Below are 17,886 nucleotides of genomic sequence, written 5' to 3' on the forward strand. Positions count from 1 at the left end.
AATCCATTCAAACCACCAAAAGCCGGGAGAAGAGTAACAATTTAAACTGACCCATTAACAAATAAGGAGATCTAAATAGTGATAAAAGGCCTTCTCACTAAAATAAGCTCAGGTCCAGATGGATATACATCAGAATTCTACCAAACTTTCAAAGAAGATCTACAACCAATACTTATTAAATTACTCAAAGAAATGGAAACAGAAGGTATACCCCCAAACTCATCTATGAAACTAGTACAACTCTACCAGAAAAATGAAAAAACTAAAACACACACACACACACACACACACACACACACACACACACACACACACACAATTGGTACAACATCTCTGAATGAACACAAGATTCAAAAGTCAAAAAAATACTTTTAAGCCAAATACAGGGGCATATATAAAAATACTGTCCATCCTGATCAAGTTGGCTTTATCCCTGAAATGCAGGAATGGATCTACATAGCTACAGTAATAAAAATGGCATAGTACAAGCACAAACACAAAACGAAAGACATTTATATCAATGGAAGAAAACAGGCAACCCAAATATAAGTTCATGTGATTACAGTCATCTGATACTTGACACAAGTACATACTGGAAAAGACATCCAATGGTGCTGAGAAAACTAGACGTGTACACGTAGAAGAACTAAATTAGAACCGTATCTATCACCTTGCACAAAAAACAAACTACAAATGAACAAAGATTTCAGATGTGGAAAGGAGATGGGGGGATGGGAGGTAAGCAGAATTAGGGTGCATGATGTGAAATTCCTAGAGTCAATAAAGAAGTTAAATTAAAAAAAAAAAAAAAAACCTGAAATGCAGAAACAACGAGACAAGCAGCACCCTATAACACATTGCAGTAGAAAAGTACTTTCCTAAAAGTACCCTATTTGCCCAAGAATTAAGACCAACAGATGGGGCCTCATTAAGCTAAAAACTGTGTACAACAAAGTAAATAATCAACTGAGTGAAGAGGAGCCCCGAAAATGAGAATATTTTCCAGCTTTACATCTGATAGAGGATTGAAACTAGAAAACACACAGAGAGACACAGACACAGACAAGAAAACAAGCAACCCAATTAAAAAGTAGACTATATCTCTGAACAGAGAAGATTCAAAAGAAGAAATAAAAAATGGCTAATATCTCAAGAAATATTCACCATGCTTAGCAATTAGGGAAATAAAAATCAAAACAACTTTGAGAAGATGGCTATTCTTGGTTATTAATTTGTCTGTATCTGGAAGTAACTAATACTAAAGTGTCTGGGTACACTTTTAAGAGAATATTTTTCTTGCTTAAATTATTTGAGGTGGGAAGACCAGCTTTTAATCCAGATCTTTTGATGTGGGAAAACCCACCTTTAATTTGGCCACACCTTCTGATGGCAGCCTATATAAATGACATGGAAAAAGGAAGTGCTCGCTCTTCACCTGCTTGCTCCAGTTGTCAAGTTCACTCCTTCACTATTAGGGCCTATTTCTTTGGGATTCTGATGTATACTCAAGAGCAACTGAGACATCCAGCCTCATGGACTGAACTGGATTCTTGGGCCTAATACATCATCTTACCCCAGTCAGAATAGGTGAGATAAAGAAAACAACTGACAACAAATGTTATCATGGATGTAAGTACTGGTGGAACTCCAAACTGGTAAAGCTACTATGAAGATAAGTGTGGAAAATTCTCAAATAGCTAAAAGAAAGCTACCATATGACCACTCCTCAGCATATGCCAAAAGAAGTCCACATCATAATTCATAGATACCTGCTCAGTTATGTCCCCTGCTGTTCTATTCACAACAGCTAGGAAGTGGAAATAACTTAAACGTCCTCCAGCTGAAGCATGAGTAATGAAAATATAGTATTTACAGTCAGTGAAATTCTACCCAGAAAAAAGAAAAAAAAATGGAATAATGAAATTTGCAAGTGAATGGATGAAACTAGAAAATGTTATATTGAATGAGGTAAGCCAGACCTAGAAAGACAAAGGCTTCATGTTTTCTCTGTGGATATTAGCTCCAAATCTTTAGATCTGAGTATATAACCTAGAGCAACTGCAAATAATAGAAAAGCAAAAAGGAACTAAGGTAGGAGGCAAGGGCATTAGAGAGAGGAATAGTAGGACATAGTTGCTATGAAGGAGGAAATAAGAAAAATGGGTCAGGGAGATTAACCTGGGGAGGAGCAGAGAGTGAGAAGGTTGTAGGAAGATAAATAACACTAAGGATATTTGACAATGCCACAAGGAATCATTTTAGGTTTCCCTCAAATGACATATAATATTAAGTTTATACGCATATATATAGAGAGATGCATTTCAAAGGAAGTTGCATCAATCACTTGGGGTGGCAATACTCTCCCTCGAAGCATAGGCTAACACAACCCCCAATGCCAGGCGTGGTAAACCCACTTTCAAATTATTGGTCAGGAGAACTCAATAGGACCCCCAAACCATTATAGGCCGTGCCCTAGGTGCCTTCTAGAAAAAGAAGTTAGTGCACTCATGCTGAAGACACACTTCAGGCACAGGTCATGGAGGAGAACCGACTACGGTCACTCTCCTCAAATGGCGCCTGACGGCTCGAGTTTCCACCTTAAACCTGAGAATATTTAATAACCAATTCTAAACAGAGCCCAAACCAGGTTCCTGCTTCTTGTCTCATACAGGCAGTTAGACGCCGCAAAACGCGGGTTTGAACACTGGCGGGTTCCTGGCGTGTGCATCTGCCAGTGGCACATTACGCTGTGTGGTAGATTTAGTCTTTACTAGTATTAAAAAAAAAGAGGTTTCTGGGCTACACGCTGCTTTGATAAAAGCGTAGATCTACTATTTCTGAGACTTGATGACTCCCAGAGCTGGAGAAAAACTTACCACTGCCATGTTGAAAAGCTAAAGGGGGCGGAGCCAGCAGCCACAGCACCATTTCAGGCTTAGAAGGCTACAGTCAATAAGACTGATTCAGATAAAATAGTTTATAATACATGTAAAAATGTACGTAGGCTTAAAAGATATATATATATATATATATATATATATATATATATATATATATATATATATATACCATTATATAAACAAACAGTATCTAAAAATAAATTGTTTAAAAAAAACAGTAAAGGTAACAAGCAACGTAAAGATGGCTATCACACAGAAAATCTGGATTATGTTGTCTTTGATATTCGTAACTAAAGAAAAACATTTGATTATAAAAGCTGTCAGTTATGCCAAAATGTAAATTTTAAAGGTACCTTGACTTCAAAATTTGGATATAAGGATATGTTGCTTTGGAAAAGAGGCTCTGCTTTTGTTTCCACAGAAAGCCTGAGGCTATGGATTTGTTCCAGATTAAGATACATCAGGTTTCACCAGCCAAGACCCCCTGAAAGATCTCCGATGACACCATGGCCCAAATGATCCAACATCCAGAACGGTTTCAAGGCAACTGGTTCACACAATACAGCCTCAAGGACTACCCCATAGGCCTAAAATTTTCTTTGTGTCCCCATAAGATACAGCACCCCCCTCCAGCAGGAAGTAGTAAGAGATGCTACGCCCAAATTCCCAAATATACCAAGCTGGCTTTAGAGGTGGAATTGGCTCACTCCCCCTCTAAACCCAGACATATTGCTTTAAAAAAATGGTTAAGAGATTCTTGTGTCTCAAATCAAAAGAGCCCTCTGGTGTGGGACAGAGAAAAACCAATATTTTTATTTAAAACAGGTTGATTATAAATGTGATCTCTTTCTAAAAAGGAAAAGGGGATATGATGTAGATATATAGGAGGATATAGAGATGATAAGATAAAAGGGTAGATTAATGAACCTACTTTTAAAGAACAACTTGTTTAAAATGTTTTACATTGGTATAAATTTTAGTTTATTGATACAAACTTGAAGTTAATTTTGTTATTCTGTATATATATATATATATATATATATATATATATATATTTCTATTCTTGTTTGAGGTATTATGTTTATGTAACTCATTTAAAATTGTAATGGATAATTAAAAAATAGATTAATAATTAGTCATCTATGATAATCATATTTGTAGCCATGTTAGTTAAGTCTTCTAGGTATACATAGATATATTTCAGATAGATAGGTAATCTTCAAACACTTCATAGACCTAGAGAATATGGCATTTAAATAACTTAGAATTCTGTTGACATGAGACACAATTGCTCCTGGGTGCACCAATTTGATCCGGAGAGAATGTTGGGCTTCTAAGACATTTCCATTTGGAAGTTTGTCTTTTTGGCACAAAATGGCCTACTGGGCAAAGAACTGCCCTTGCCTTGACAGCTGACAGTATGAATGCAATGCTGTCCTTCCTGGACAAGCGGGACACAAGGAAAGTGACCACGGTACTCTGCCAAGACAGGGTAAGATGGTCTTTCAGAATTCCTGCTTATAAAAATGGTCTGTCATATACTCTAGGCCTGTAGCCAATTTGAATGCACCAACAATGCTGAAAAACATTAGGTGACTGTCCAGGGTGCCAGCTATCTTGGTCTACACTTGCAAGATTCCCGAAAGTTGCTTGTATCCATCTACCATTTCTCAGGTACCATTATGTTCCTTCTCATGTCTTTGATGTGGTTAAAGATTAGATAGTTGTAATTTCCTCAGATATGATAAAAGATAAGTTAGATATAAAACCTTAAACTCACAAATATAAGATAGACAGGACATCTTTAATATTGTAACTGTAATTCATGCTCGATAATTGTTTTGTTATATGTAATTTTACCATGTTAAAGTTAAAACTTTCCTTTTTAAAAAAAAGAAGAAAAGGGGAAGTGCTGTGGATATCGCTCTACATAAATAAAACACTGATGGCCAGTGACCAGACAGGAAGTATAGGCGGAACAAGGAGAGAGGAGAATTGGGGAAACAGGAAGAAGGAGAGAGAGACACTGCAGCCACCGCCAGGACAAGTAGCATGTAAAGATGCCAGTAAGCCACCAGCCACGTGGCAAGGTATAGATTTATAGAAATGGGTGAATTTAAGATATAAGAACAGTTAGCAAGAAGCCTGCCACGGCCATACAGTTTATAAGTAATATAAGCATCTGAGTGATTATTTTATACGTGGATTGTAGGACGTCGGGGCTTGGTGGAACCTGGAGAGGAGCCCTCCAGCAACACAGTATAATCTCTAACTGCTGTCTAAACACTCGCCTTCATTGTCCACAGGTGAATGTACCTCTCACCCCTCATCAAAGAAGCTTCTCTTTGCAGCTGATAGATATAATTCTAGAACGCTACAACTGCTCATGTTGCCACAACTACTAATCTTGAAACATTACAGATCTACAAAACAACCTCTACACTTAAGACCTAGGGGACATTATAGCAGAGGAGGCAGGAAGGCCGGAAGAGCCAGAGGACCAGAACATCTGTGACAAGACAGTTTCTTTCTCCTTTTTCAATTTTGAAGAGGACAAAAAGTGGAGGAGTAAAGGGACAGTATCTGTGGGAAGGGTCAGGAGGAGGAGGCGGGAATGGGATCTGAGATAAACTGCATAGAATTCTTAAAACTATAAAAAAAAATATTAATTTAAGGGTAAAGATAGTTTTTTCTTTGTACATATTTAGAATGTGGTTTCATCAAATACATTATTTAAAATGAGTCAAATCTAAATGACAGTTTTAAAAGAAGAAAACATTCAGTTAAACATAAATGAAGTAAGTGAACTTGTATCCACATAAAAGATGAAATATAGTTTTTACATACCACAGCACTCAGGGCACCTTGGATGTTTCAGGTCATTTATCCCGTACCCTGGATAGCAGCGGTTAATCCACACCATTTGAAGGGTTCCTTCAATGTAGTATATTTCAGGCAGTGGCTCCACACGTTTGCCCAGGACTTCTACTTGCTGATTAAAAAATCTCTCTATGAGATTTTTAGCCTGCATTAGAAATAGAATTTTAAAAATTAATTATCTGTAAGGTTAATAAATTTAGAACAAATTATGCAGAGGAAAAAGTCTCAAATTCTTTAGTTAAGCTATACATAACACACAAAAAGGAAAGTCTACCACTCGTGCAAACACCTCAAGTGTTTCAAAATATACTTCTATTTTTATATGTGATAGAAATAAATGATTTTTATTTAGCAAATTCTGGTCCTTTTGGATTTTGAGTAATTTACAAATAGGCAACTGAGAAAAATTAAGTCAGCGGTTTAAAGTTAAACACATCTATGAAATTAAATTTACTTAAAATATTTTATGGTATGTCTTCTACTACCCCTTTCTTTAATTTATGAAGGAAAATTAGGCTTAGAAATAATATAAAATGTGCTAAGTTCTGGTTCTTTGTTATACAACTAAACTTACAAAGAGTAAGACATCATTGACAGGTAATGGCATTGATATATGCACTACTGGCTCTGACTTGGCTGCTTAGAGTTATAAGGGGCTGTGTTTTCCTCTATGGCATCCCATCTCTACATGAAATACAAAATATGTTCATGAACTTAAACCCACTGCAAACCATTAGTTTCCTCGGCATCAAGAATCAGTACCTCCAGTCTCACCAGAAGTCAGGATAACTGTGAACAATGCTCCTGAACCTCAACTTGTCTGACTTCTTTGATTACCTTTATAAGTATGTTATTTCCATGAAAAATTCAAGAATTATTAAACCTTTTTAAATAAACAGCACTTAACATAAATATGAATCTTGTTTCTCTATTACTCAATTACTTACATGTTTTCACATATTAAATATTTTGCAATTTTGATTAGCTCTGTCTGATGAATTTTCCACATTTACTTGGTCAGATATAAATTTCAGTTAAGGGTGTACTGAAAGAATTAGTTATAGGGAGCTGGAGAGTTGGCTCAGCAGTTAAGAGCACTTGCCACTCTTACAGAGGATTTGAGTTACATTCCCAGCACCCATATGGCAGTTCATACCTCCCTGTAATTCAGTTCCAGGGATCTGGCAAGCTCTTTTAGTCCTCACCATAGATGGAGAAAACAAGATATTCCATGATAAAGTCAATGTCAAACAATGTCTATCTACAAACCCAGTCATATGGAAGACAGTAGAAAGAAAATTCAAAGCCAAGGAGGTCAACTACACCCATGAAAACACAGGAAATAATCTCACACCAGAAATACCATAAGAAAGGAAGTGCTTACATGTGTGTACACACACACACTCACACTAACAAACACATGACCATCACTAAAAACAGCAAAATATCAGGAATTAACAATCATTGGTCATCAATACCTCTCAATATCAATGGGCTCAATTCCACAATAAAATGACACAGACTAACAGAATAGATGAAAAACCAGGATTCATCCTTCTGTTACATACAAGAAACACAACTCAACATCAAAGATAGACATTATCTCAAAGTAAAGGGTTGACAAAAGATTTTCTAAGCAAATAGACCTAAGAAGCAAATTGGAGTAGCCATTCTAACATCTAACAAAACAGACTTCAAATCAAAATTAATCAAAACAGATGGGAAGGATACTTCATACTCATAAAAAGAAAAATCCAACAAGAGGACATAGTAATTCTTAACATCTATGCTTAACCACAAGAACAACCACATTTGTAAAAAGAAACATTACTAAAACTTAAATCACACAGTGACCAACATATTAATAGTGAAAGACTTCAATGCCCTACTCTTACTAATGGACAAGTCTGCCAAACAAAAATTAAACAAAAAATAGTAGAACTACCAGACATTATGAACCAAATGATCCTAACTGATATCTATATAACATTTCACCCAAGCACAAAAGAATACACCTTCTTCTCAGCACTTCGTGGAGCATTCTCCAAAACTGGCCACAGAGCAAAGTCTGGTGTGGTGGTATTCTAATTGTACTGAAATGTGATTTTGATTGTATGTTAATAAATAAAGTTACCCGGGGGTCAGAGCTATTAGAGCCAAAGCAAGAGTGTGGCGGTGGTGGCACATGCCTTTAATCCCATAGAACTCTGTGTGTTCAGGGATACAGCCAGCATTGGAGACATATGCCTTTAAGACCTGGGGGACTGTACATACAGACAGTGATGAGGCAGTCACGTGTCTGGGTTTACAACCAATGAGAAGGCAGAATAAAATACGATAAAAAGACGGACAGACAGGATATAGCTCTCTTTCCGGAAGCTGGGACACCGCAGGAGGAAGGGTGAGATTTTAGCTCTGTGCTCTGACCTCTCGGCTTTCTCTTTTACATTGGTTCTGTGTTTCTTATTTAATAAGACTGTTGGTTACATCTACATCTGGCGCCCAATGTTCGTGTTACGAATTCATGAAAAAGCTGTTTGCCTGTGGCCTTGTGAGCCCCAGCTCAGGCCCAACCAACACTCAGCCGGTTGTGGTGGCGCACGCCAGTAGGATTTGCTGAAGGAGACAGAGGCAGTAGGATCCCGAGTTTGAGGCCGGCCTAGGAGGCTTGGGAGAAGCTTCGGCCTGGACTGAGCCACAAACCATGGAAGCAGTGGCTACTGCTCCACATTGCCAGCTCCTTCTCATTGTGTTGGTGACTGCGATGATGCTGCTACCTGGGATGAAGGGTTTACTGATGCTTGTTCGGAGAAGAATTGCCAGGACTATCGTGTTACAAGAAAGCATCAGCAAAGGTCATTTTGGAAAGGTTTTGCAAGACAGATGGTGGGGAAAAATTGCTGTGAAGATTTTCTGTTCTAGGGAAGAATGTTCATGGTTCCAAGAGAGAGACATTTATCAGACTGTGATTGCTCCAAACCAGAGAGGAGGTACAAAAAAAAAAAATCTAAAGGGAACCATGACCACACCTAACAGCTACTTTGGAATCTTCAAAAGGATGACAGGATCCCACAGTGATGATTCCACTATGAAAAAGCCATTAAGCTGATTAACACTAAGGAAAGATTGACTTCAGACTACAAACTGTTTAGGACAATTTTGAGATGGCTAGCTGAGATGATCCAGCCTGACACACTACTTGAACAAGGACTTGAAACAAGCCCTGCACTTTCTCAACATGCAGAGACTGGACAAATGATACAGGACTTGACAATTAACCCAAAAATTTTCTTTTCAAGATTCCCTAAAGATATCTTCACCCCTAGAAAGCAAAAAGAAAAAGAGAATAAGATATGAGATAGATCATTGAATCTACTCTGAGAAAAAAGATAAAGAAATAATAGGATAAATAGGTAGATCATTGAATCTACACTGAAGAAAAAGGGGAAGATATAAAAATGACAAAAGGTAGACTACTGAGTGTATTATGAAAAGAAAAAAGAGAATATGGATATATTAAGATAAAAAGGGAGATTACAGAATCTACTTTTAAAAAGGAACTACTTGTTTTAAATAAGATAAGTAATGAAAAATTTTTGGTCTGAGTTTATCAGTTGTTACTAGACTGGACATTGTTAATATATGTAATGGAGTTTTTATCTGAATCTGTCAAATGTTAATGGACTAGACATCATTAATGTAATTTTTGGCTGTATGTATTGCATATACTTACTGCAGATAGTTTTTTTGTATTAGTTATAAGCTTTTCTTAATTTTAGACAAAAAGAGAGGAAATGTGGTGGTATTGTGTTTCCCAAAATATTGTGTACCCTAATAAATTTATCTGGGGTCAGAGAACAGACAGCCACTAGATACAAAGGCTAGAAAATGGTGGCACTCACACCTTTAATCCTAGCATTCCAGAGATAGAAATCCCTCTGGATCTCTGTGAGTTCAAGGCCACATTGGAAACACCTTTAATCCTAGAAAGCCAGCCTTTAATCCCAGAGAGTGGTGGTAGAAAGCAGAAAGATATACAAGGCATGAGGACCACAAACTAGAAGCATTTGGCTAGTTAAGCATTTGGCTGGTTAAGCATTTAGGCTTTTAAGCAGCAGTTCAGCTGAGAGCCATTGGGATGAGGACACAGAAGCTTCCAGTCTGAGGAAACAGGACCAGCTGAGGAATTGGCAAGGTGAGATAGCTGTGGCTTGTTCTGTCTCTCTGATCTACCAGCATGGACCCCAATAACTTGCCTTGGGTTTGATTTAATTAATAAGACTTTCTAAGATTCATGCTACATGTGGGGCAGGTGGTTTTTTGGTCTTTTTAATGGGTTTTGGGTCTGGGATAATTTTCAGTGTTTAGGAGGGTTAGTTACAAGTTATTGTCAAGGGTTAGGAAAAGGGCTAAGCAAAGGAGATTAAAGGTTCTTGTTTAAAAAAAAAGAAAAGAAAGAAAGAAAAGAAAAAGACAATTACTAATTTTAAATACTTTACATTGGATTGGATTGTTTTATATTGTATACAAATTTGAAACATATTGTTAGAAAATGCTATATGTATATTTCTAATTGTATTTATACCATTCATTTAACAATGTAATGCAATTTTCTGATCCTTGAATGTTATTATTACCAACTATTAGGATATAAAGAAATGAAAGTTAGTAGTTAGACATTACAATAGAACTTGTAGTCATATTAGATATGTTTTAAAAATTGAGCAGAGATGTTATAGACAGGTCATCTTCAAACCCTTCAGAGATCTACAGAATATAGCATTTAAAATGTTTTAATAACTTAGAAAATTTTTCTTATTTGAGACATGTCGGCTCCTGGCAGTACCAATCGACTTCAGAGAAAATATGGGCATTGAAGAAACTGCATATGGAGTCAACTTCCATTGTGGCAAAAGTTAGCCACTGGACAACAAAGTATCCTCAAATCAACAGGACAAAATGGACAGACAGAACACGAAACAAAGGACTACTGATTCTTGCCAAAACAAGTGTGGTTATGGCTTTATCAAAAGGCATCTTCTGAGGCCAGGACAATATGGCCCCATCCCTGAAGTGGCCTTCGCAATCCGGAAAAGGTACAGTGCCCTTTTCTTCAAAGGCAGCTTAACAGGCAGAGGGCCAATGGCTTCTGTTGTGCAATGGAACAGCAGCTGAAAGCTCACACCTCTTGATAGTAGACTGACATTTAATAGAGGGATGTGGAGAAGAAGGGAATGTTGAGATGAAGCCATATATACACAGCCAAGAAGAATGGACAGCTGAATTAAAAAACTGTCAACAATTTCCAGAATTTAAAATCCTGAATCATGACAGGACACTAGTGGAATTCAGGTGTTTCTGGTACGTGGACTGCTCTCACCCAATGTGAGGTTGAACTGTTGACATTGTGTACATCCTACTTCACAAATGAGTCTGTCAGATACACTAAGCCTATAGGCTGAAGATGATGCCCCAACACTGCGGCAAACCCTCAGTTGACTGCCCAGGCAGCTGGCTGTTTCTGTCAACTCACAAAATTTTTGGAAGTTGCTTGCATGCACTTCCTGTTTTTATTTTTGTTAGCTAATATTATTCCCTTCTTGGGTCTCTGAGGGAGTTGAAGATTAGTTAGTTATGGTTGAAGATTAGTTAGTTATAGTTGAAAATTAATTAGGATAGAAAGTGCATTAGATACATCTTGGATTTACAAAAATAGGATAGATAATGGAATTATTTTCTCTGATTTGTCAAATACCTGCTTAGGTATTTATTACTTGTATATATTGTATATAGTTATTGTACTTTTGTATATAGTTTTTCTTTTGTTAGTTATAACCTTTTGGTTTTTTTTTCTTTTTATTAAAATAGAAAGGGGGAAATGTGGTGGTATTCTAATTGTACTGAAATGTGATTTTGATTGTATGTTAATAAATAAAGTTACCCGGGGGTCAGAGCTATTAGAGCCATAGCAAGAGTGTGGCAGTGGTGGCACACGCCTTTAATCCCATAGATCTCTGTGTGTTCAGGGATACAGCCAGCATTGGGGACATATGCCTTTAAGACCTGGGGGGCTGTACATACAGACAGTGACAAGGCAGTCACGTGTTTGGGTTTACAACCAATGAGAAGGCAGAACAAAATACTATAAAAAGATGGACAGACAGGATATAGCTCTCTTTTGGGAAGCTGGGACACCGCAGGAGGAAGGGTGAGATTTTAGCTCTGTGCTCTGACCTCTCGGCTTTCTCTTTTACATTGGTTCTGTGTTTCTTATTTAATAAGACTGTTGGTTACATCTACAGTCTGGTATCTCTTTTATTTTGTGTTTGTGTCCCCTTTTATTTGGGTCATCTTTACCTCTGCAGCTAAGCCATATTAATCACATTTGTAGATTAAGTAAGCTCATTATCACTAGCCTGCTCAGGAAGAAATGCTAAACAAACTACTTGAGGTTGAAACAAAGGAATCTTTAAAGTAAACTGTATGGTGATATTTTATTTGTGCTGAAATGTGATTTTATTTGTATGTTAATAAATAAAGTTGCCTGGAGATCATAGGTTAAAGACAGCCATAAGCAGAGTCAGGCAGTGGTAGTATACACCCTTAATCCAATCACATGGCAGGCAGAGTCTCTGTGTGGCTAAGGACACAGCCAAGCATGGTGACACAAACCTTTAATCCCAGTATCAACCATAGAGACCTGGAGGTCTGTATAGACAGGCAGTGATGAGGAAGTCATGTGGTTGGATTTAGAGCCTCTGCCTCCCAAGTACTGAGATTAAAGGTGTGTGCCACCACTGCTCCCGGCCATCTTCTATAACCAGGCAAGTCTTTCACTGGTAAGAATGGGACATCAAACCAGCCACAATATCTTCAACCTAAAATTTGTTCCTCCTGTAAGATATTCTATAGTAATGGTGGTACAGAACTTGTGGGAGTGGTCAACCAATGACTGGCCTCACTTGAGGCACACATCATGAGAGGGAGCCCACACCTGACACTGCCTGGATGTCCAAGAACCAGAGACTGGATAGACCAGAGACCTAGAATAAAATCAAACACAACTGGGAAAAAAAGTCAATGAAATTATTCTTAATGATGTCCTGCTACACATAGACCAGAGTCTAGCCCACTCATCATCAGAGACATTTCATCAGCAACTGATGGAAGCTGATGCTCAGACCCATAACCAAAGATTAGGCAGAGCCAGGGAATTTCCACAGAAGATGGGGAGGAAGGACTATAGGAGCCAGAGGGGTCAAGGACACCAGAAGAACACAGTTCACAGAATCAACTAAACAGGGTTGATAGGGAGGGGCTTACAAAGACTGAAGCAAGAATCAGGGAGCCTGAATGGGTCTGACCTAGATCCTCTGCATGTATGTTATGGTTGTGTAGCTTGGTGTTCTTAAGGAACTCATAAAAGTGGGAGTGGGGATTGTCTCTGACTCTTGCCTGCTCTTGAGACCTTTTCCCCCCTACTGGGCTGCCTAGTCCAGCCTTGATATGAGGGTATGTGCCTACTCTCATTATAACTTTTATGCCATGTTAGGTTGATATTCCTGGTAGGCCTCCTCTTTTCTGAAGGAAAATGGGGGAGGAATGGATCTGGGGTAGAGTGGAATTAGGGGGTGGAAGACTCTGAAAGGAGTAGGGTCAGGATGTAATATATGAGAGAATGATGATGATGAAGATAGATAGATAGATAGATAGATAGATAGATAGATAGATAGATAGATAGATAGACAGACACATAGATAAGAATCTATTGGGAAAATTACAGTTAATCAGTTGAGGTTGTAATTAATATTTTTAATATAAAGAAAGGAATCTTAAAGGTGTCTTCAAAGAATAAAAAAATATGAATTTTCTTGATACTCAGGTAACAAATGAGAGGCAGATGACTCAATATAATGACCCAATAGAGAACTGTGGCAAGTGAGAACTCAAAGCTTGAAAGTGTCTTTGTCATTCTTAAGAATACCAGATCAAGGATAATTTGATCAGGTATCAGAGTCAGACAGACATTTGTGAAGAAAAGTGAAGTTTAAAGGCAGAACCAAAAAATGAAAAAGGAAAAAACAAGGGTCCTGCAACAACTTGACTTCAATGGAACTTGTAATCTATTACTAAGTTCAAGGATTTCAGAACAAACAACTAACATGCACGTTACAATGTTGAGACATATTGGATCCTATAACAAAATATGAAGAGTCCATTCTTCACTCTGTGATGCTACTGAAGTGATGACTATTCCATTAAAAACAAACTTTTTCTAAAAAGATGAGGCTCTTTCCTACTTGCCTTAAAATCCTCACTGGGACCCTTATTAGATTTTTAACTTCTATGAACACTACAACTCAAACACACATATCTGGAAATTCTAAGCTAGCACCATGTATGAGAGAGAACATGCAGTACTTGTCTTTCTGGATCTGGGTTACCTTACAAAGAATGATAATTTCAAACTCCATTAAGGGTTAAATATGGCTGGGGAGAGGAGGACATAGTAAAGTAGGAAATATAGGTTCATTAAGAGCTTTGAAAATACCATATGTAAACCCACTACTGTAGAAGCTTCCTAACATAGATACACATATGTGCTACCCTATAATGGGGGGGGGAGCCTTTTCTAGACACCATAGATTATTAAAAAAAACAAACAATGCCAGGTATTCTTGCTTTGCTGGGTCCCATATGCTCTCCTAAAACATTATATATGACTGCCACTGCTATTGATTAGGCTTCAGACCTTGATAGTGAGATCTTATCACTGAAGATAACAACACTTGAATCATAAGACAGGAAAAAATTAAGCTTGTACCAATCTGAAAGCTTTGTTGCTACTGACTAGTTTTCATAATGCTGTTTCTATGCAAACTGCTAGTGAATAAAAGTAATCATCAATCTTACCCAGCTGTGAGCCTTTGATCTAAGATAATGGCTTGCCTGGCAAGAAATGTTTACTGATACAAAAGTGGCATAAATGCTATAGGAGTAACCAACCACTTTCTGACTGAAGTTAAAGCCATCTCCACAAGATGAAGCTCATGCCTGGTATTGTTAACTGGTCAAAAACCATAACTAGCTAAGTAATAAGCCCTAGGAAAGAACCTAATACTATTATTTGGCTAAATACACATAGTGTTATCTTTACACCCATAGGATAGTGCATCTCTTGATTTCCAAAATCATAAACTCTATAGATATTAAAGACATAGATAGAATTCAAAAAGGTAGCTACAAACATATTCAAAGAGTTCAAAAGAATTTAAATAGTACACAACTTAGAGAATGAACTTAGAGAAGACAGGAATAAAATTATCAAAGTCTCCAAACACAAACAGTTCAAAGAAGACAATTAAAGATATAAAAATACAGGCCAGACATAGGGAGTTTCTGGACAGCCAGGGCTACATAGTGAGAACCTTAATCAAGAAGGGGTGTGGAGAAGAATAGAGGGATGGGGAGTAGGGGGAGACTAACTCTAATTAAAAAATACTGAAGAAAACCCAAATGCAATGAAGTTGCAAACAAAGAAATTAATTGGCCATATAAAGCTCTCTCTATAAAACTAAACAAGAGACAGGGTAGAGGAATTAGATCATTCAATCAAAGAAAATGACAAATTTTAAAAAACAGAGGAATGGAGAATGGGAGATCTTTGGGGCACCAAGAAAAGAAAAAAAATCTATAAGTAATAAGTATACAAGGAGAAATGAATACCACTAAACGTATAGAAAATATTTTCAGTAAAACAATAGATGAAAACTTTCTAAACCTAGAAAAATAGAGGCCCATCAAAGTATAAGAAGCCTACAGAACACCACATGAGAGAGCCAAAACAGGAGGTACCCACCACATGTCATAGTGAAAACACTAAAGAACAGGAGGCACCCACCACAAGTCACAGTGAAACACAAAAGACAGAATAAAGAAAGGATAGTTCAACTAGCAAGAGAAAGAGGAAAAGTCACACACAAGGGCAGGCCCATCAAAATAACAACTGATTGGTTGGAAACTACACAGGCAGAATTTCTTGGAAGCATTTAAAGTTCTAAATTAATGCAAACGTTAATTCAGGCAATTATAAGCAGCAAAACTTTCTTTCCTAAGTGAAAGAAAAATAAAATTCTTCATGGTAAAAACAGACTAAAAGAACATGACCACTAAGCCAACTCTACAAAAACTATTGGAAGGGAATACTTCAAACCAACAAGAATAATAAACATACCCTAGAGACCAGATGGAAAAAGAACAGGATAGTCAGTCAAAAGAGATCTAAGAAAACAAAATAAATTAACAAAATGGTAAAAACAAACACATCTCTCAATCATAACTCTGAATTTTAGGTTTTAATTCCATAATAAAAAGTGGAAAAATGAAAGGATTTTCTGTTGCTGCCTCAAAGGAAGACACCTCACCTCAGAGATGGATACTATCTCAGAGTAAAAAGGTGAAATCAGGCTATTTCTAGCAATAGAACTAAGAAACAATCAGGCAAAGCTATTCTAACATTTGACAAAAAGGACTCCTAAGACTTTTCTGAACACATAATGAAAGTCTCTTCATACTTTAAAGGTATAATTCATCAAGAGAATATTACAATTCTGAACATATACATCCCAGTGAAGTACACTGAATTTCATAAAACAAACACTAATACATGTAAATCCACAGATCCACTCCAACACAGTTATACTGGGTAACTTCAATAAATCATTCTCACCAACAGGTAATTCAGACAAAATATAGAGACACACTGGAGTTAAAGGACACCATAAATCAAATGTACCGAACAGGCATTTATAGAACATTCCACCCAAATATTAGAAATACACATTTTTCTCAGCGGTCCATGAATTTTTTCCAAAATAGATGACATATTGGGACAAAAAAAAATGACTCACAAAAAGTAAAAAAAAAAAATTGATATTACACATTGTATCCTATCTAATAAAAATATGAGCAATCCAAAAAACTAATTAAAATATTAAAACTCTTATAATTAAAAACCATGCTCTTTAATGCATGGGGCACTAAACCAGATACAACAGGACTGACACACATATGACACACAGAGATGGGCAGCATGCCCAGGACCTACAAAGGTCTGCACCAGACGGGGACCCAGCACTGAGAGGAGAAATAGGCATGAATCCTCATCCCTAATCTAGAAGCTATTTCAAATTGACAGCCACTCAAAAAGGAAAATCAGTTTTTTCCAACGGAGTCTCACTGGATATACAAACTAAACTTAAGGGCAGGCCCCATGCTCAGCATAGCTGGCCAACACACACACAAAAAAAAAAAAACTCAGTAATATTTTTAGAGATATTTTATTTCATAATTCTTTGGGCACTTTTTTTTTACCTGAACTGTTGTCTTAGTTAGCATTTATTACTGCGAAGAGGCACCATGACCATGGCAACTTTTTTTTCTTTTTTTTTAATTAAGAAAACTTTATTCATTTTACATCCCAATCAAAGATCCTCCTCTTTCTCCCACCCCTCCAGCCTCACCCTCCCAACCCACCCCTCATTCCCTCCTACAAGAAGGTAAGGCATCCTATGGGGAGATACATTTATTAGAGGCAAATCTAAGCCCCTCCCCCTGCCTCAAGGCTTTGTGAGGTGTCCCATTATAGGTAGTGGGTTCCAAAAAGCCTGCTCGTGAACTAGGGATAGATTCTGCTCCTATTGCCAGGGCCCCTTAAGCAAATCAAGTTACACAACTGTCTTGCTATGCAGAAGGCCTACTCCAGTCTCAAGCTCATGATCCACAGTTCATGAGTTCCTAGTAGTTAGGTTAGGTTGTCTCTGCAGGTTTCTTCATCACGATCTTGATGCCCTTGTGTACATGAACAGTCTTGTTAAATAAGAAACACAGAGCCAATGCAGAGATGAAAGCCCAAGAGGTCAGAGCTAAAAACCTTACCCTTCACTGCTGCTGTTATCCTCTTCAGCAAGAGAGCTACTTCCTGTCTGTTTGTCTTTTTTATAGACTTTCTATTCCACCTTCTCATTGGTTGTAAACACAACCATATGACCTCCTCGTCACTGCCTGTCTGTACAGACCTCCAGGTCTTCTATGGTTGGTATTGAGA

General features: G+C 37.4%; 1 protein-coding gene across 3 annotated transcripts in view; it reads right to left on the reverse strand.

The window, feature by feature from the left end:
- The window catches only part of Zpbp (zona pellucida binding protein), a 164,804-nt gene that overhangs the window by 27,924 nt on the left and 118,994 nt on the right, over positions 1 to 17,886 (reverse strand). For all 3 annotated transcript variants that reach the window (XM_042285613.2, XM_076545967.1, XM_076545966.1), the window contains one exon: positions 5,748 to 5,925. In XM_042285613.2, the coding sequence (XP_042141547.1) occupies positions 5,748 to 5,925 (178 nt within the window). The remainder of the gene's footprint in view (positions 1 to 5,747; positions 5,926 to 17,886) is intronic.

This window comes from Peromyscus maniculatus, chromosome 10, assembly GCF_049852395.1.
Source record: "Peromyscus maniculatus bairdii isolate BWxNUB_F1_BW_parent chromosome 10, HU_Pman_BW_mat_3.1, whole genome shotgun sequence".
Taxonomy (NCBI): domain Eukaryota; kingdom Metazoa; phylum Chordata; class Mammalia; order Rodentia; family Cricetidae; genus Peromyscus; species Peromyscus maniculatus.